This window comes from Rhamphochromis sp. 'chilingali' (genome assembly GCF_963969265.1).
Source record: "Rhamphochromis sp. 'chilingali' genome assembly, chromosome: 21".
Classification (NCBI taxonomy): Eukaryota; Metazoa; Chordata; class Actinopteri; order Cichliformes; family Cichlidae; genus Rhamphochromis; species Rhamphochromis sp. 'chilingali'.
Genome location: NC_137949.1, coordinates 29873104 through 29892258, shown reverse-complemented (window position 1 = coordinate 29892258; position 19155 = coordinate 29873104). Strand labels below are relative to the sequence as shown.

The 19155-nt window shown below is 41.4% G+C and overlaps 3 protein-coding genes across 5 annotated transcripts in view; all 3 read left to right on the top strand.

Moving 5' to 3' along the window:
- atg2b (autophagy related 2B) overlaps positions 1-10350 on the top strand; it is a 20319-nt gene extending 9969 nt beyond the window's left edge. The window contains exons 20-43 of the mRNA XM_080871634.1: positions 120-277; positions 381-556; positions 944-1094; positions 1274-1476; positions 3766-3846; positions 3979-4085; positions 4175-4267; positions 4349-4419; positions 4500-4576; positions 4667-4837; positions 4919-5051; positions 5131-5327; positions 5464-5690; positions 5773-5890; positions 5980-6171; positions 6251-6352; positions 6438-6516; positions 6596-6806; positions 6893-6962; positions 7047-7129; positions 7230-7351; positions 8590-8744; positions 8857-9006; positions 9083-10350. Of these exons, the coding sequence (XP_080727760.1) occupies positions 120-277; positions 381-556; positions 944-1094; positions 1274-1476; positions 3766-3846; positions 3979-4085; positions 4175-4267; positions 4349-4419; positions 4500-4576; positions 4667-4837; positions 4919-5051; positions 5131-5327; positions 5464-5690; positions 5773-5890; positions 5980-6171; positions 6251-6352; positions 6438-6516; positions 6596-6806; positions 6893-6962; positions 7047-7129; positions 7230-7351; positions 8590-8744; positions 8857-9006; positions 9083-9313 (3358 nt within the window). The 3' untranslated portion in view covers positions 9314-10350. The remainder of the gene's footprint in view (positions 1-119; positions 278-380; positions 557-943; positions 1095-1273; positions 1477-3765; positions 3847-3978; positions 4086-4174; positions 4268-4348; positions 4420-4499; positions 4577-4666; positions 4838-4918; positions 5052-5130; positions 5328-5463; positions 5691-5772; positions 5891-5979; positions 6172-6250; positions 6353-6437; positions 6517-6595; positions 6807-6892; positions 6963-7046; positions 7130-7229; positions 7352-8589; positions 8745-8856; positions 9007-9082) is intronic.
- A 200-nt stretch (positions 10351-10550) lies between these two features.
- noxred1 (NADP-dependent oxidoreductase domain containing 1) lies at positions 10551-13058 on the top strand. Its single transcript, XM_080870802.1, has 6 exons — positions 10551-10791; positions 10876-11060; positions 11954-12134; positions 12223-12377; positions 12503-12701; positions 12789-13058. The coding sequence occupies exons 1-6, from the start codon at positions 10634-10636 to the stop codon at positions 12922-12924; spliced, it is 1014 nt and encodes a 337-aa protein (XP_080726928.1). The 5' UTR covers positions 10551-10633; the 3' UTR covers positions 12925-13058.
- Positions 13059-14382: 1324 nt separating this feature from the next.
- Positions 14383-17264, top strand: tmed8 (transmembrane p24 trafficking protein 8). 3 transcript variants are annotated; one of them, XM_080871069.1, is made up of 6 exons: positions 14383-14518; positions 14851-14967; positions 15064-15151; positions 15265-15358; positions 15563-15856; positions 15967-17264. In XM_080871069.1, the coding sequence occupies exons 2-6, from the start codon at positions 14858-14860 to the stop codon at positions 16182-16184; spliced, it is 804 nt and encodes a 267-aa protein (XP_080727195.1). In that variant the 5' UTR covers positions 14383-14518; positions 14851-14857; the 3' UTR covers positions 16185-17264. The 3 variants fall into 3 exon arrangements, with proteins under 3 accessions (XP_080727195.1, XP_080727197.1, XP_080727196.1); XM_080871071.1 differs by having other exon boundaries at positions 14384-14518; positions 14856-14967; XM_080871070.1 differs by having other exon boundaries at positions 14385-14518; positions 14821-14967.
- The last annotated feature ends 1891 nt before the right edge of the window (positions 17265-19155 follow it).

Sequence of the window (19155 nt, the reverse complement as noted above, 5' to 3'; positions counted from 1 at the left end):
CATTGCTTATTACTGGACCTGAGGTTCACCACCTACTGTCATATCAGGGGAAAACTTTTTCAGCTGCATATTCTTCTCTATGCATTTAATAATTCTTATCCATATTCTAAATATTTTAGGATAAACAATGACCTTCTGCTGTGGGAGCCCACTGCTCCATCACCAGTGGAGACTGTAGAGAACATGCCATATGGAGTTGGACTCTCTGTTGCCAGTCAATTGATCAACACTTACTCCAAGGACAGCTTTAGCCAGTTCCGCTCCACTGGTCCTGAGGGTGCGACAGAACAGTGTTTTCACCTAATTCTTTAGTCACTTATGATGTCATGTTTAAATTACAACTTATCTGCTCATAAATGGGTGTTTTGTTGTCTTTGCAGAGGAGACCAGTGGATCAGAGGAGGAGAACATGCACTATTACTCGCCTGCCGCTGACCTGGGCTTCAGATCTCGAAAGAAGAAGAAGCCCAAAGCCCACAGCAAGAACTCCCAGAGCCTTTTCTCTGTCAATCTTAGTGTCAATCATGGCCTTATGTGTCTTCATGCTAATGCCAAGGTAACCTTCAGTATTTTCCACACGCAGGCTTTACTTTGGCTTGCTGGCCAAATATATTTGACGTCAGTTTTATTTTATCGACAACATCCATCACTGATTTAAAAGTGGACAGTCCCCTCACTCCAGCTTTAAAAGTTCAGTTGCTGCTAACCAGCCAGCTGGGCCCCTCCCATTGTGTCTTTCACTAAAGACAGCATGGACAGGTTGCTGCTGTGGTAGTCCTCAATATCTGCAGCGACTTGACCTGACTTAATCTCCCCTGTGTTTCACTTCTAGTGGTCACCCTTGTTCTGCCTGGGGAAAAAATAAAAAGTGCACCAAAAAAACAATGAAATTTGTGGATAGCTTGTTATGTGGACATTGGAGTTGAGTTTGTTGTTTTTACAGAAGGAGGATAAAACCACACTGAAAAACAAACATGGCGAGTTCTGGCTGGAGGTGAAAAATGCAGTTTTGTTCAGCGTCACTCAGTATGAAGGCTTTAAAGATCAGCACTACATCTGCTTTCACACCAGCAGCATCTGCATGTATCACCAAGGTAAGCTGCTTCCTGTTTGTGTGTAATATCACTATTGTCTTAGTCTTATGATGTTATGAGTGATATGTGGTGATAATGGGACCTAAAAATATATAAAAGTATAGGTAACGGTCTAGAACTGTACTAACTGTACGACTGTATGCGTTTTCACTGATGACTCAATCTGTTATTATCCCCAGGACTCATAGATGGAGGCACTTCCGTCTCAGACATCAAATTGCCATGCAGGACACATCCTCATTGGCTAGAGCCAACCATCTACCAGTCAGAAACATCTTCAGAAAAATTGTCAACGCCTTCGGAGGGTATCGGTTTAGAAGCTCGCAGCATGGTTTCTGTCGCTGTCAAAATCTCATCACAGAATGCAGAACGCAACATCAAGGTCAGATACTCAAAACAGTTAGAGGACTGTGTGTGTATTTCACAGATTTGTTGTGAACCACTTCAGCAAGTCCACTACAGACTCAAGTGTCACATTCTGTACATAAAGTACTTATGTTTGAGTTATTTTTAAAGGCTGGCAGGCTTTATTCTGCACTCATATTGTCCATGAGTTTTGGATCTACTTCCCAGTCAAAATTGAGAAATCGCCATGTTTCATTATTGGTGGTTATTACATTTTTAAACCCTTACTGTGGAAGAGAAATGTTGTTTTGTTATGTGTTGCTTATTAAATAAGTCCACTTATGTGGCTGTGTGTATACAGTGGCTTGCAAAAGTATTGGGCCCCCTTGAACTTTTCCACATTTTGTCACATTACAGCCACAAGACCAACACAAAGTGGTGCACATGTGAAAAGTGGAACGAAAATCAGACATGATTCTAAAAAATTTTTACAAATAAATAACTGCAAAGTGGGGTGTGCGTAATTATTCAGCCCCCTTTGGTCTGAGTGCAGTCAGTTGCCCATAGACGTTGCCTGATGAGTGCTAATGACTAAATAGAGTGATTACTGTGTGTAATGTCAGTACAAATACAGCTGCTCTGTGACGGCCTCAGAGGTTGTCTAAGAGAATATTGGGAGCAACAACACCATGAAGTCCAAAGAACACACCAGACAGGTCAGGGATAAAGTTATTGAGAAATACAAAAAGATTTCCCAAGCCCTGAACATCCCACGGAGCACTGTTCAAGCCATCATTCAGAAATGGAAGGAGTATGGCACAACTGCAAACCTACCAAGACAAGGCCGTCCACCTAAACTCACAGGCCGAACAAGCAGAGCGCTGATCAGAAATGCAGCCAAGAGGCCCATGGTGACTCTGGACGAGCTGCAGAGATCTACAGCTCAGGTGGGGGAATCTGTCCATAGGACAACTATTAGTCGTGCACTGCACAAAGTTGGCCTTTATGGAAGAGCGGCAAGAAGAAAGCCATTGTTAACAGAAAACCATAAGAAGTCCCGTTTGCAGTTTGCCATAAACCATGTGGGGGACACAGCAAACATGTGGAAGAAGCTGCTCTGGTCAGATGAGACCAAAATGCAAAACGCTGTGTGTGGCGGAAAATTAACACTGCACATCACTCTGAACACACCATCCCCACTGTCAGATATGGTGGTGGCAGCATCATGCTCTGGGGGGGCTTCTCTTCAGCAGGGACAGGGAAGCTGGTCAGAGTTGATGGGAAGATGGATGGAGCCAAATACAGAGCAGTCTTGGAAGAAAACTTCTTGGAGTCTGCAGAAGACTTGAGACTGGGGCGGAGGTTCACCTTCCAGCAGGACAACGACCCTGAACATAAAGCCAGGAAACAATGGGACGGTTTAAAACAAAACATATCCATGTGTTAGAATGGCCCAGTCAAAGTCCAGATCTAAATCCAATCAAGAATCTGTGGCAAGATCTGAAAACTGCTGTTCACAAACGCTGTGCATCTAATCTGACTGAGCTGGAGCTGTTTTCAGAAAGATTTCAGTCTGTAGATGTGCAAAGCTGGTAGAGACAGACCCTAAAAGACTGGCAGCTGGAACTGCAGCAAAAGGTGGTTCTACAAAGTGTTGACTCAGGGGGCTGAATAATTACGCACACCCCACTCTGCAGTTATTTATTTGTAAAACATGTTTGGAATCATGTCTGATTTTCATTCCACTTCTCACGTGTGCACCACTTTGTGTTGGTCTTTCAAATCAAATCACTTTTATTGTCACATCACATGTGCAGGTACATTGGTACAGCACATGTGAGTGAAATTCTTGTGTGCGAGCTTCACAAGCAACAGAGTTGTGCAAAATACAATAATGTAAACAAGCAAAATACAAGAATGGCTACATCTGAAACTAATAAATATATGTACAATATATAATAGTATATGCATTTCTGGATGTGTATACTAAATACTTTTCTACGTGTGTGTGTGTGTGTGTGTGTGTGTGTGTGTGTGTGTACACATATTTTACAAATTAAGTAGAGTAAACAATAAATAAAATATATAAAAATATACAAATACGTTTTCACGTGGAATTCCAATAACATTGATTCATGTTTGTGGCTGTAATGTGACAAAATGTGGAAAAGTTCATGGGGGCCCAATACTTTTGCAAGCCACTGTATGTTTGTATGCAAATTAAAAAAATTCCACGTAATTTAAGAAGTAATGTGCTCGCTGTGATGTCCTCTTTTTTTTTTTCTTTCTTTTTTTTTTCCCTCCTTTCTAATTTTCCGTCATGCAGGAGTTTCTGGTTGCTGTTGGGGTGAGAGGTGCTACACTCCAGCACAGAGTGGTCCCTCCTAGCTTGGGCTGGTATGACCAGGTAAAACAAACTGCCTTAGGCTGCTGTCATATAAGCTTTATTTGACCTTCATATGATGTGTTTACAAAGCACAGAAGAAATGTGCAATAACATCAGGTATTCATAATCTTACTGATGATTTGTCTACAACAGATTGTTGACTTTCTGAATGTTTCTGATGAACCCGTGTTGGGTTACGCTCCTCCTACGTCTGTCACCACACTACATTTGCACCTATGGAGCTGCTCTCTGGACTACAGGTGAAGTAGAACAAAACACTAAATGGTGGCTGGTTTTATTATCAGAGTGTGTTCTTATGTGACGCTTGATTTTATTTTGTTTTTTGCAGACCCCTGTACTTGCCACTCAGATCGTTGCTGGTTGTGGAAACATTCAGCATCTCCAGTAGCGTCTCTCTAGACAACTCCTCATCAACACTTAGGTGTGAAAAAGCAACTGGATTTCTTCTGAAATACAAAAATGTGTGGAGGTTACATTATTTAGTAAAATATGTTGTTTCCAGGATCATTTTGGACGAAGCTGCTCTGTTCCTCTCAGATAAAAGTAATGCTGTCTCTGTAAATCTAGCTCGTGGTAAGTTGACTTCAGAAACGGTGTTGAATGCGACTTTACATGAAGCTTTGACAAATTTTGACTTTTTCTTTTTGTCACAGATTATGTCCAAGTGGTAGACATGGGAACCTTAGAGCTGAGGATAACAGCAGTCAAACCTGGAGTAGATGGAAAATTGGTAAGTGTTAATTATTCATATTCCCATTTTTAAAAAACAGACAAAACAGGCTTGTACAAACACTTATTTTCGCTGTCTCTTGGGTGATAGTCGGAGCCCAGATTCGAGCTGCGCTGCTCCAGTGATGTGATCCATATCAGAACCTGTTCGGACTCCTGTGCTGCCCTCATGAACCTCATACAGTATGTAGCCAGCTATGGAGACTTGCTGCCCCCAGCTGAACCAGAGACCAAGCACAGCAGCACTGCACAAAAAAGCAAGGTCAGCAGTGTCACTCAGTTAAAGCATAATTGTCAAACTTTACCATATGCACAAGTTTATTCTGAGTGTATTTTTGGACAGATGGAGGCTTCTAGCCGACCACCATCTCAGACTTCGCTCCTCGCTGAGACTGAGCAGCAGATGTTACAGGATCTCATGAGTGACGCTATGGAAGAGACTGATGGGCAGCCTGTACCAGGGCCGCAGCAGAACGGTAAATACTTCGCTCAGTGAGGTAAAAAAGTGTTTCACCCATGAGGAGTCTTTACTTTATGAATTTCACACCACTGCAGGCACACCTGAGGAGCAGATTCAAGACCAAGAACCACCTCGCTCAGACCTGTTCCTGTTCCCAGATGAAAGTGGGAATTGCCAAGATTTAAGCCCCCCGTACCCCATGCTTCCTTCTCCTCTCATCACACCAGCCCCTAATCTGGCCCAAGAGACTGACGACTTTTGTATATTGGAAACTCCGAGCTCCAGAGGAGAGGTTGGGACATACTCATTCTTCAAGTTAAGGCTACATATTTTTGTGTAGCCTTAACTTGAAGAGGCTACATAGCATAGTGATCGACTGTTTTTGCAAAACCTGTTTATGCCTGACTGTAAGAAAAATGTGTGTTCAGGATCGAGATCAGGAGCCGGTGGTGAAGCAGCTATCCTCGGAGCCAGTAGAAGTCAAAGACGATCACTTCAGTCAGCCTCTGGATGGAAGTGATTCCAGCCGTGGAGCCAACTTTCCCATCCCAGAGGTTCGCTACCTCATTAAGGAGATCTCTGTCATCTGGCATCTTTATGGTGGAAAAGACTTTGGGAGTGTGAGCTCCATAGTTTCTCCTGCTAGAAGCCGGGGGTGAGTCATAAACTGGGTTCTCTTTACATTTGTTAAAAGGAAGACATATTTACTTAACTCTGGTCTTTACTCTGTCTTGCAGATGTACACCTCATAGCTCCCCATCTCAAACTCCAGTGAGACAAGCGAAGGCTTCAGGGCGGGTTGGTGGTGGAAAGGGAAGGAATCCTGATGTCCTGATGGAGATTCAACTCAGCAAGGTAAAGTTATGCTGTGCAGAAATACATGTTCATTATTTTGTGAAATGCCATTTGGGGTTTCTTCAGCTTTTCTTTTACTGCTTCTTCAGGTGAGATTCCAGCACGAGGTGTACCCCCAGATCTCAGCGGTGTCGCGTCCAGCAGTGGACCAGCCAGTGTCCCGGCAGGTGTTCTCTGTGCAGGACTTGGAGATTCGAGACAGACTAGCTGCCTCCCAGATGAACAAGTTTCTCTACTTGTACTCTAGCAAGGAAATGCCCCGAAAAGCCCATTCTAACATGGTGAGGAAAGCACCATACTTGTGGTAATCGTGGTAAGTTTTGTCCTGTCGTAACCATGTGTGTGCGCTTTTTGTCTTAGTTGACAGTCAAGGCGATGCACATGTGTCCTGAGTCAGGCCAGGCTCCCCCAGAGTGCTGTTTACGGGTCACTCTAATGCCTCTTCGCCTCAATATTGATCAGGTGAGAGCTGGGTACAAATTATTTCTCTAACCCTGGCAAACAATGAGCATTATCTTTTAAGTGATAGCTTCTTCTTTATTTGAAGGATGCACTGTTCTTCTTGAGAGACTTCTTTACAAGTCTTGCTGCTGAAGTTGAGTTTTTCTCACCACCTATTCACGAAGGTAAGATTGCCACAAAACTGTATAATTATCATGAATCCTACTTTTATCTCATGCATCTTTAACGTTTTGTCTGTTTTAGCGGTTTGTGTTACCACAAAGAAAGTGGCTGCCCCAGAGATCTCTTGCAGCTTCTCCAAGCACGCTGGTGGGAGCCAGGATCCAGCCCCAATCATCTCGGTGCCTGCACAGAGACGACTGAGCCAAAACGGTTTCTCTACATCCGGCAGGGAAGACGCAAATGACAGTGAAGCCTCTGCTTCTCCCTTCACAGACCAACCCATCTTCTTTAGGTTAGAGGTTATTTTTATTGACCACTAAGCCGTTTAACTTTCCAAACTGCTTGTTTGTGTTCAGAAACCCCTTGTCATCTTAACAGGGAGTTTCGATTTACTTCTGAGGTTCCCATTCGCCTGGACTACCATGGGAAACACGTGTCTATGGACCAGGTAACTGTCTAAGAGAGGACTTGATTAACTCCACGTTATGTTATGAGTGCTTCATGAATGATTTTTATGAGTACCTCGTTCCAGGGAACATTTGCAGGGATCATTTTCGGGCTGACACAGCTGAATTGTTCAGAGCTCAAACTGAGGCAGTTGTGCTACAGGCAGGGGTAAGTATACCGCAAAATGTATCTCATGAGACAATAAATTAGCAAAAACATAATTCGCACACAGTGATCCGTATTAAAGTAATACTTGTTTGTGTTTCAGATTATTAGGTGTGGATAAGCTCTTTTCCTATGCAATAAATGAGTGGTTAAATGACATAAAGACAAACCAGCTTCAAGGACTGCTGAGTGGTGTGGCACCTATTCATACTCTGGTAAAACTGGGTAAGTGTAACAGTTCAAGGGATAATCTCAGATGGTTTACTGTATTTGGTAAGAACAGGGCTGTTGCTGTACCTTGTTCTTGTTGGCCAGTTGGGATGTGCTACATGATTAAATGTTGCTTCTCTTGTTAATCAAGACATGAAATACTAGTTATTTAATCCAATTATGCAAATGTTTGTTAATGTACAGTGCACATCAACTGTCAGTTATACCTCAGCAACATTACACACTCTTTCCCGTGAGTGGATATAAACAAGCACAGTGAAAAGGAACACAAGTGACAGCTCTGTGAACAAGTGTAGATTTGCAGTGTTCTTATCTAGACAATAAACAGTTATTAGCAGGCCTTGTAAGATCACACTGATGAATAAGCTGAGCAGTGTGTAACCATAATCTGCTCAGGTCTATAAACATTAACATGTAAGCTAAGCAGTGCTCGTGTTAGCTACTTGCAGCAGAATAAACTGATGTGTATCAGTTGTATTGCAGATGCCAGCAATAAATGAAATTTAAGAATGCACAGGTCCAAATTTTTGTAGTTCTGATCTGACACCTTGGATATCAATAATGGTTCAAACTGCTGGAAATGCGCGAATGAAAGCTGCTGCTGTAGCTAAAGAGAAGCGTCTCCAAGCTGCTGAAGCTCGGATGTTAACTTCCTATACATTGCCTCACTCTCCCATTAGCAATCGAAGCATTGCTCCTGTTGCGCAATTATTAACACAGTGTAGAACTGAACTGAATGGATTAGCTGTGGACTGTAGCACTGACACCTATAACCTTAGCACATCTTTATTACACTTTATTATTATACTTTGTCTAATATGAAAGAATAAGATTTAAAAAATCACAATTTTTCCCAAATTGTATTTGTACAGACATTGTTTAACTTGTCAGTGAACTGTCTGTTATCTTACGTCCAGACTTGTTAACTAGTCTGATTTTTGTTGTTCTCTCATTTTAATTGACTTGTAAAGGAGTTGCCTGGTGCTTGGCCCAACAACTTTCTAATTTCTGAAAAGTTCCTTGAGTCAACATTTCCTTGTTTGACAAAATTTTCTTTATTGTTGCTGACATTTCAGAATCAGCCTTAATCACTTTCTTTTTCTTTAATAAAAAACAATCTGGAACAGAAACTGCTGTGAAAGTCATTTCCAATATGAGAGCTGAGGTCCAGCTTTTGACTTTCAGTTGCTTTACTCCTCTGTCAATGTTGTTTTTTTTTCTTTCATATTCAGTTCACGGACTCAGGGATTTGGTCTGGCTCCCGATTGAACAGTACAGGAAGGATGGCCGGATAGTCCGTGGATTTCAGCGCGGCACGGCTTCCTTTGGAACCTCTACAGCTATGGCTGCCCTGGAGCTCACAAACAGGATGGTGCGGACTATTCAGGTAAACTGGTCCACTGCTGCTAATAAAATATTTGCATGCATTTCCTTCTGTAAAGCACGTAGAAAAATCTATTAATTGTTGTCTTTTATAAAAAAAAATTTCTGTTTTTTAGGCAGCCGCTGAGACAGCGTATGACATGGTGTCTCCAGTGCCTGATGAGAGGGACACAAAGAGGGTAAAACGGATCTCCCATTATGGACTGGCTCATCAGCCTGTCGACCTCAGAGAAGGTGTAGCCAAAGCCTACACTGTGGTGAAAGAGGTAAAAAAAACAAATAGGAAAACCTTCAGTTCTGTGAAAGAAAAGATGTTTTAAGGACTGCAAAATGTTCCCACAGGGGATCACAGACACTGCACTAACCATCTACGACACAGCCACCCGGGAGCACGAGCAGCGAGGTATGACTGGGGCAGTCGGTGGAGTTCTCCGCCAGCTTCCACCTGCAGTAGTCAAGCCACTCATTATGGCCACTGAGGCGACTTCAAATGTCTTGGGTGGGATGAGAAACCAGATTCACCCCGATGCACGTCAGGAGGAGTCGCAAAAATGGAGGCAGGGCGACGAGTAAGTGTCATTGCCTTATGGAAAACTGAAACAATGACTGTGCAGCAGCTACAGCTTAATAGGTGTGCTTTTGAAGAAGGCAAAAGGTGGACAGTGAGTGCCGGTGTAAATAAAATGGTGTTCATCCTGTGGCAGTTTGAGCTACTGTGATTTTTAGCTTGTGTCAGCTTATCACATGCCTCACAGTGCCTTCATGGTCATCAACATTGTTCAACTGTATGCTTGTAATCAAATGGATGAAGAAGGGTGAGTTTGAGCAGCACTTATAATGTTATTGTGTATGATGCTATGTTGTAGGGTAGACCATACAAATGTAAAATGTAAAGGCTTAAGAATGAAGGAATAGGTCCTTTCATCTGCTTCATTTTCAAACAGCTGTTTACAGATTGTGTGGTTGCGTTCTCTTATCCTACTTTGTGTCAGCAAACACTAATATTCTAGGTGTAATGACCCTTAATTTATATAAGATGTACTGTATGTGGGCCTTGTTATTTACTGTAAATATTCCTAATGAGCAGCATTTTGTGCAAATATGAGAGAACAAATGTAAAAACTGAATGTGTTGCATCTTTGTAAAGCTCTGTAATCTGCACTTTTAACTGAGTCGAAGCGTAACAAGTGAGAGATGGGACGATTATCCAGACTTGTTCTAAGGTTTCACAATTTTAGTGTTGCATAATTTTCACAAAAGCTGCTGTTTAAAAAAAGGAAGCTGCGGTTTAAATTTAAAAACTGCTTTATTCTTGCAGTCTCGTGTATCACATTTTTGAATTGTTGATAAAGTGAATTACTCAAGATCCATAAGTAAAGTCTTAATGTACTGATAATCTCATTTGTTTAGTTTTTTTTTAATTATTATTAAGCTATATGTTTATATATTGATGTCTGATGTGATCAATTGTGTTGCTAAGTCTTGATTTTTATTTTTTTTCTTCCTTTTTTGGTTATGTGGTAAGAGTATTATTTCTTGTAAATATATGTACAGGTGACTCATGAATTTGTATTAAAAGCATGATGGAGAAATAAAAACGGTGAAGTTAACACTGGAGTGTGCTTGGTTGGTGTTTATTTACTTAGACTCTAGACATTTTTGTAAACCTTAGGAGTTGTGTTAGCATCATATTTCAACGTTTGCTTTATATATTTTATTCTGAAAACTATACGTCCGTCTGTCAAGTGATTTTTATTTTGAAAGCCTAACCTCGCTAAGTTGGCATGGCAACAGAACTGGTTCCCAAATCTCTATTGAAAAGTGTTAAGAGCGTAGACTTGGACTATTTTAAGGGGTTTAACATTTTAACTGTGTGCTCAAAGAGTGTTGGTGATGGCGGACATAGTCGCCGACCTGAGCACTCTGTGTTTTGAGAGCGGGCTCGCTGACGACGAAAAGAAGTTACTTTACCTCCGGGCGCGCTCGGCTGGACTGACATTTTGCGGGTGCGCGCACGCAGCTTTCGTGTGTGAGCTCATTGACTCGCTAAGGTGAACTCATCCCACACGTATAGTCTTGCAGTCATTTGAGTATATTTTAATCTGTCTGAGCTGCTTCATTCATTTGTATTATAGATGTGCCATCAGAAGGCGCACAGCGAAAATCAGAAAGCCAGTGGCACCAGGAGAGCACGACGACCTCCGCGTGGGTATACTTGGGATGGGCCATCTGGGAAAACAGCTGTGCCAAGCACTTCTTGAAAAGACCAAAATCAAACCCTCACATATTAAGATCTCCACTAGGAGACCAGAGTTAGCAGGTACACACGCACAAAAAGCCCAAATCTGAGAAAAATGCTTGTGATGCAGTGGATTTAAGATAAGCTTTATTAGTCCCACGCATGGGAAATTTGTTTTGTTACAGCAGTGGACAGTGCAAAGTTGCATAGAAAAAACAATGGAATAGTATATCCATAAGATACTGTACACAATAGAATATAATAAAAATAAAATACTATATACAATCGAATAAAATAGAATACAAATGCTGTATACAATATGAGTATAATAATTTCTTGTGACAGGATTTAAATGTCATGAGACACATAATCTTAAAGTGGTGGACCTATTTCCTTTTTATTCTGTTGTGTTTATAGAGCGTTACAGTGGTGGATGCTCATATTAGACATGGTCAAAGCTTCAAATAATTAGATTTTTTCGTTGAAGTAATCTATGTGAGGTGAAAGATCGCTGTTCATGTGGCTATAAATGCTAGCTTTCCTACTGCTGGCTCCTCATGATATCACTCAGAGTGGATACCACTAATATGGTCAAACCTTCTGTTTGCAAGGGGCAGCCAGTCAGAAGAAGGCTGGCTTAAGGGATGAGAAGCTAAAGCTCCTTGTTTCAGATAGTGGGTAATCTGAGGGGTTTCCATACGCTTCCTTAATGACTCTCTTCACTCTTAAATTTTTAAGCTACCCAGATGCATTTTTGAGCAGATTTAAGCTAGGTTGTTGTTGTTTTGTTTTTTCAGTTATGCCCTTTTAAGACTATGAATAGTTATTGGTTGCTTGTTGTGACTCTATGGTATTCTTGAGTTAATCATTAAGCATGTGTTGGTTTAACTAAATTGCACTTGGACCAAACTTCCGTGTGTACTGATAAAAGAAAAAAAGTGTTTGCTAAGATCGTTGTATGTTCTGTGTTTCAGTGGAATTTGTCCATACAGAAGTTGAATGTTTCTTTGACAATCGCAGACTGGCAGCATGGGCGGATGTTCTTTTCCTTTGCTGTCTGCCCTCTCAAATCCCAAAAGTCTGTGTTGATCTCCGCTCTCATCTGGCAAAACACTGCCTTGTGTACAGTTTCACCTCTGCCATTCCCGTCACCAGGTACAGCCATATTCACACACACAAAGGACTGGTCATTTCTTGGGGGGGTTGGGTCAATGAATCGCTTTCTTTTGAATTACTGTCTCAGATTAGCTAAGCTTCTTGGACACGACTACATCCTGAAGCCAAAGTATGACGTTGTCTCTTGTGACACTGTGGATGTTTGGCTGTCCTGCAGTCATGTGGCCTCAGCTTTAGCAGATCCTTTGCTGATAGAAGCATCGTGTCCTCTCACAATGAAAGGTATGTCACTTCAGCATCTTTTCATTTTGTTTCATATGTGACAGAAAGTATTTTGCATGAGCTTCAGTTAAACAAGTTCTTTACAAGTTCTGTTCTTAGTTTGTACATTTTGATTCCACATGTAGGAGGTATTTCTCTGGGTCTGAACTGGGTGTGTGCGGTGCTGTATATCCTGTTGAATATCTGCACCTCTGCCAGTCTGGGATCCAGTGAGGCTCTCCTCTTAATTAAATCAATATTTAAAGAAAAATGTGGAGACACTGTGCAATTAAATGCACACAGTTTCATCAATTCATCCTATGCATCTTCTCTTCTCTCAGATGAGTGAGTAGATCAGTGTTTGTTTGTTTTTTAAACTGTCATATATCTCATTTAAATAGTAATTATATATTTCAACTTTATTCCAAAAAGGCCTTTTCCCTGGATTTCACTTATGGATGCCCAGATCAGGGAGACCCCGCTGCTGCGCTTTCTATCAAGCAGTAAATCTGTGCAACAGTGCCTCTCTGCAGCTTATAAATCCCAGATGGAGACACCAGCAAAGTGACACACTGATCAGCCACAGCATTAAAATCACTGATACGTGAACTCAGTCTCTGTGAACCATGTCTCATTTTGAAAGAATACATAACAATACGAAAAATTAAAAAGTAAATAAAAGTCTGTTTAGCTTTTTGTGACCTGTCTTAAATAATGAGGCTGGTCAGTGTGCTTCCAATTCAAAATTTGTATTACTGTGTTACATTTTCAATTTTGAATGAAAATCATTTTATAACATGAAGGACTCACTAAAGTTTGTGAAATGTAGATAGGTTTACTTCAGATACTTTTATGCAGTACAGTTACAGTGCTGTGCAAAAGTCTCAAGCTTAATATGTTTTTTTATTTTCTCTATTAAGCCACTTAACACTGACCTATGAAACATTAAAGCATCAAAAAATGCACTCATGGATGAACAAGTGTTGTCTCTATACAGCACAGGCGACTTGGGAAAGAACCAATTTTAAGTTGTATCTGTAGCTACTTTGGTGATGGCAGCCTCTTGCAAAAAACCTGGACCTTCATCTACTGTTCACTGCAGCCTTGTCAGTAAAGATCTCAGTGGAAAGACTTCTGTCAAGAAGCCTATCTTAAATAAGGAAAATGGGGAGAAACAGCTGAAGTATACCAAATTACACACCAAATGAACTGAAGACAGGTCCGATGGAGTAATGAATCCAGATGTGACATACAGAGGAGATCAGGGGTGAGGTACAACAGTGAGTGTCTACAGCCATCTGCAAGACACGGTGGAGGCACTGTCATAGTTTGGGTTGGCATTTAAGCCAGTGGTGTTGGGGATCTTGTTGAAATTAATGCAACAACATTAGGTTTGATTGCCAAAAGCTTCATTTTTCAGCATGACGATGATCCCACATGCACTGCCAATGCATTAAGAGCATACTACGCACAGGGGAACACTGTCAGTCATGGATTGCCTCCCCAGATCCTGGACCTCAACAATATTGAAACAGTGTGGGATCATCTTGACAGGGAATGGAACAAAAATACAGCCAACATCTAGAGAAGAGCTTTAAAGACTGCTTAAAGAAATAACAGGAAAGCTTGTCTAAGAGAGCTGTAGTTGTACAAACTCTGCTTTTGTCTTACATGTTGTCTTTCCATTTATGTACACGTTCTGATAAATTTCCTATTTCTTTCCTAGATTTTCCCAATTGAATAAGAAAAGCGGGGGGGGGGGGGGGGGGGGGTGCCTCAAGACCTTTGCAGAGTACTGTATCATGAGAAAAAAGACTTAAAACTGAAAAAAAAGATAGTTGTTAGATTTTGTTAAATAATCTGTGTTTATGATTTGGCTTTGGGACGTATACTTTTAGACTGGTTTAAATATTAAGCAGCGGCGTATGTCCTCAGAGGAGCTGCAGTAGGCTCCTGGTAAGGATGCAGATTCGCAGATTTTCCGAGAAAAGACGGAAGTGTCAAAAAATCCGGGTCTGTTTTTTCCTGTTGAGCAGCAGAAGCAGCAGCGGCAGCACTGTGGAGAGGTCCCTCACATGATTGCAGGGATATGGAGGCGGTTTTCCTCATGCCCTGAGCTTGATTAAACTAAAATCACATCATATTTTCGACGCTACGTTGTGGTGAGATAAGTTTTTGGGTGTTGTGTCGGCAGCTTCGGCTGTCCTTTTAACTGCTCGCTGGTTAGCTAGCGTGAGCTATAAGCTAACAGCTAGCCTGGTTAATGAAGCTAGAGTTCCACGCACATGTAAACACAGCTCGTCGCTACTGCTTTAACTGTTAAATCAGAAGGCAATACTGCGGTTGACGGGGTTTATTATGTGAAACGGCAGCTTGTTTAGTTTAAACAGCCTGCTTTAGGAGGCTAGCTTCACCCGTCTCCCTCCCCTGTGGTTGGGAGGGGCGGGGTTTCATCTTTTTGCAGCCACGCAGACTGAGGTGTTTGCCTTCTCAGGACAGCCATGGAGAGATTAGAGGCTACATCACAGCTCCAGTCACGGCTTTCATCACTGTCTTTCTCATCTTTCCCCGGAGTAACAGCCAAACAGTGCGACAACACGCCACCGGACAGGTAACCTGTTGCTGCGGCTTTTAAATGGAGCTGCTATGCAGATGGGTGGTCTGAATGTTATCTTGGTTTAAAAATTCTATTCTTTCTTTACTTAAGGCTGCAGAATACAAATCTTTCAGAGAGCTTTACTCAGTCCAAAGACAGTATGGATGACACCAAGGAGGATTCAGGACGTCTTTCTGAGGTAGGTAATACTGTGTGCTTAGGTGAGCTGTAAACAAGTTGCAGTAAATAGGGAGGCATAGTCTAACAATTTAAGTCTTTACAATAATAACCCCGATGTGTGCGCATATTGAGGGTAATGAAGAGGCCCTTGCTGAGCTGGCCCTGGGGGAAGGAGGCGAGGAGAACAGCAGTGCAGGGAGCTGTCAGCTCTCCGCCGAGATGAAAGGTGAGGACCTGCAGTGTGCCATAGTGACAGCTGCTTTGTTCAGCAGTGATTCTGACTCTGCGGGTTCATAAACGTCCCACTAATTGCAGTGTGCGTGCACAGTATTTGCTTGAGATTTTGCCATCTTAAAATGAGTTGGATAAAGTGTTGCAGTTGCTGTCACATCTTGTTAAAGTCACTGCCGCGTGTCCCTTCTGATGGCAGCCCAGATGCCGCCCCTGAACCCCCCGACAACTTGGACATCTGCTGCTGTGAAGGAGTTAAAGGTGAAGCTCCGAACAGAGAAGGACAGCATGGTGACCGTGTACCGAGGCGACATCATGACGGTCCACGTGCCCACCGTGCCCGAAGCCAATAAAGTGTGCTGGGAGTTTGCCACAGACGGCTACGACATTGGCTTCGGCATCTATTTTGACTGGACTCCCGTGACGAGTCGGTCCATCACGGTGCATATCAGCGAGTCGAGCGATGACGAGGACGAAGAGGAGGAGCTTGAAGGTCAGGCGCCGACGCCCCTCTTTGCGATGGCAGTTGTACTTTTATATGTTTTCCCCCCACTGGGGTTACGATTCGGTGTGTTGACTTTGTGGATCATGTGATTTCTGCAGGGCCCGTCGGCAACGGGGACGTCGAGAAGGGCTCCAAAACTCACACCAACTCTAACTTGTCTGAAATCCTCCCCGTGTACCGCCAGGACAGCCACCTGTCCGTGCAGGGGGGGAGCCACGAATTTCCAGGTGAAGGCACTTATCTCCTGAAGTTTGACAACTCCTACTCCCTTTGGCGAAATAAAACACTTTACTACAGGGTTTATTATAGTGCCTGAGATGCCAATTTATCGCTTATGAATGTACAATTTACTGAAGAACAATGAACTATTTTTGATTCCACACTTGTTGGGGGAGGGATGGGAGGGAGACATAATTGAAATTCTAAAATAAAATAGAAAAAAAAAAATATATATATATAGGGATATCTATTTTTTAGCACCGTCTGCTTGTGTTGTCTCTTGTTGAATTTAAGTTTGTAATCCCACAGATTTCAAACGCTTCAGTGTCTTGCTAACATGTGTTTGAAGAAGCCTTGCATATGTGCCATTTTCCCCATGTGTGCACCGTGCTATTTGGTCAAGTGCCCATCATAAAATATCTATTGTCTTCACCTGTAACAGATCTATGGTAGCAGTGATCAGGGAAGACCTGCACGGGTATAACTGTGTTAAATCAGCTATGATCTAAAGAAAGAAGCTTTGTTGTGTGTGTGTGTGTGTGTGTGTGTGTGTGTGTGTGTGTGTGTGTGTGTGTGTGTGTGTGTGTGCGCGCTTGTGCACCTTTTTTTTTTCCTTATTATTCTTATTGCTTTGTCTTTGTTACCAACCTAACTTATTTTTTTCTTCTCTGTATTGATCCTAATCACGTGAGATTTCAGATTATGTAAATTCAGAGTATGGCGATGTCTGCTGTCACAGTGGTGTGTTGGTTAAAAAATATATATAAGTCGAATGTACTGAAGCAAGTGGTAATCAGACTGTGCTTTTTATGACACAATTAAAAGCCATCCCTTATCACATGCAGCTCCTTATGTAATAAAAAAATCAATATTTACATTTGACTTGCACACTTTCATTATGTTTGGAGGTAGATTATTTTTTGTGCACAAGTCTAAGAAGTAAGTTACTGTTTTGTTTTTGGTCTTTTTAAAAAAAAAAAAAAGATTATCTTTCTTTCCTCATTTCAATCACTCTTTGTGCATCTTCCAAAGATTTCACAGATCTGGCTGCTGACGTTGTATACAGCATACTGTAAAGCAACTGATACTGTTACTGTACTAAACCCTCGCTGTAAGTTATGCTGATGGCATCAAATCCTGAAATTTCTAATTCCTCAATAAACAGACCATTGTCTCATTTCCTTTGTGGTTAATTGAGGCGATTAGATAAAACCAGCATGAATCACGGTCGATTACTGGACAGCTTGAGAAAAAAATAAATTAAAAAATGGCCAGCCAAAGCTGCGCATTTCACCCGAGACCCCGTCATTTCATAACAGTCTCGCTGCACATCCAGGATTAGAAAGCACTTCAGGGTGGCCCCTTGTGTTTCCATTAAATTGTGACATAAGGGGATTGATGTAATAGTTGCACAGAGGTGCTGATGAAACCAGGTTTTATTTTCAGTTCTCCCTTAAGGCCTCACACAATCTTACGACGCAGCTAGTCTTGCTTGGGCTTTACTGGATTTTTCTTTTTTTTAAAAAGAAAAATGGTCAATAATTTATGGAAAGCTACTCTCAGTATCATCAAATTCATTATTTATTCAATTAACTTCACGGAAATATAAAGATGTACTAGATTCTAACATAATCCACATTATCTACAAGCATATGATGGTCGAATGTCAGCTGGCATCCAGAAGCTGTTTAAAAAAAGGGATAATAAATACAAATGAAGATGAAGTTATATTATTTTGAGAAACCCAAGGTTAGCACAAATGTGAACAGTCATTGAGTTTCTGTTTCGAGGCCTTTGGAACTGTACTGACTAAATAAAAATTTGCAGCACACTCGACTGCTTAAAAAATTGCATAGGACTAACATAATTATTCAGTACTGTGATAAATGCTCCTTTTCTTTCTTTTTTATGGTTTGTCTTGGTTCTGTATGTAAATCGGAGGTTTGGGATCTAATTTTCCTTATGCGGTCATTTTTTGGTCTGGCATCATGAGCAGGTGTTATATAAGCTGTAGCATCAACCTACACCTGTTTAGTTTGTCATTTGATTTCTTCTTTATTTTTATCACTTAATTTCTTGTGATATAAACAATCAGAATAAAGATGAAGATAAATATATCGATTTACTCTTGTTATTCCAAACTCTACATCAGCTTGGGTCTCATTAAGTAAGAACCAGAGTGCATGGTTTCAGACTGCAAGTGGAGATGAACTCTAATAGAAGCTGTTTTTAGCATTGTCGCCTCTTAGATGAAATGTTGCTCCTGAGGGTGGACAGAATAATAAAGTAATATGACACAACCACACTGCATTAACACCACAGAGCCCAAGAACTGACATGATTATATTTTGTTGGCTTATTTTGGGCCCCCTAAGTACCAAGTGCACGCCATCAAAACACCACAGCCTACCTGAATATTTTTCCTGACCATGTCCATCCCTTTACGACCACAGTGCACGATTAGTCTTTTTAATAAAAGTTCATTCACTGTTTGAAAATTTCAGATATCAGCCATTTTCTAGATGGCTGAAACACAAGTCTAATACACTCAGAAGTTTCTTTGTCCCACATATAATTCCCCCCCCCAAAACTATAAGTGCTAACATGAGGAAAACAGTGTAGTAGTAGAGATGGTAGCCACAAGCCACATTTCCTGGATGGACCTCGTACCTAAGCGGCCCCACTCTCACCTACTGATGAGAGAAGCTAGAACTCTCATCTGATATTGCTATTAGTGCAGTGGAGGTTCTCACTTGATCACCAATAATACGTGAAGCAAATATGACTGACGAAATTTGATCATGCCAATCAATTGTGTGTCTATAAAACAATGAAATGACTTTGAAAGTCTATTCAGTTAGCCCGCACAGATCCATAATAAATACTGATAGCAGATATTTGGTGTTTAGAGTTTAAATTGTAACTATTTTATTTTTATTTTTGTTATGAGACAAAGATCTTGAATTTGCTAAGCGAATGGATAGATGTTCAGTCATACACTTGACTTCCCTTTATCCAAAGACATATAGAAAGGCAGTGAGGCATCTGGAGTCCAACCAGCAGATCCA

Excerpts from the sequence above, each read along its gene's own strand:
- noxred1 (XM_080870802.1), top strand. The coding sequence starts at position 10,634 with ATGGCGGACATAGTCGCCGACCTGAGCACTCTGTGTTTTGAGAGCGGG. Across the intron at positions 10,792-10,875 it reads GAGCTCATTGACTCGCTAAG|ATGTGCCATCAGAAGGCGCA; the intron begins GTGAACTCATCC and ends TTTGTATTATAG. Across the intron at positions 12,135-12,222 it reads TCTGCCATTCCCGTCACCAG|ATTAGCTAAGCTTCTTGGAC; the intron begins GTACAGCCATAT and ends TTACTGTCTCAG.
- tmed8 (XM_080871069.1), top strand. The coding sequence starts at position 14,858 with ATGGAGAGATTAGAGGCTACATCACAGCTCCAGTCACGGCTTTCATCA. Across the intron at positions 15,152-15,264 it reads ATTCAGGACGTCTTTCTGAG|GGTAATGAAGAGGCCCTTGC; the intron begins GTAGGTAATACT and ends GCGCATATTGAG. Across the intron at positions 15,359-15,562 it reads GCTCTCCGCCGAGATGAAAG|CCCAGATGCCGCCCCTGAAC; the intron begins GTGAGGACCTGC and ends TTCTGATGGCAG.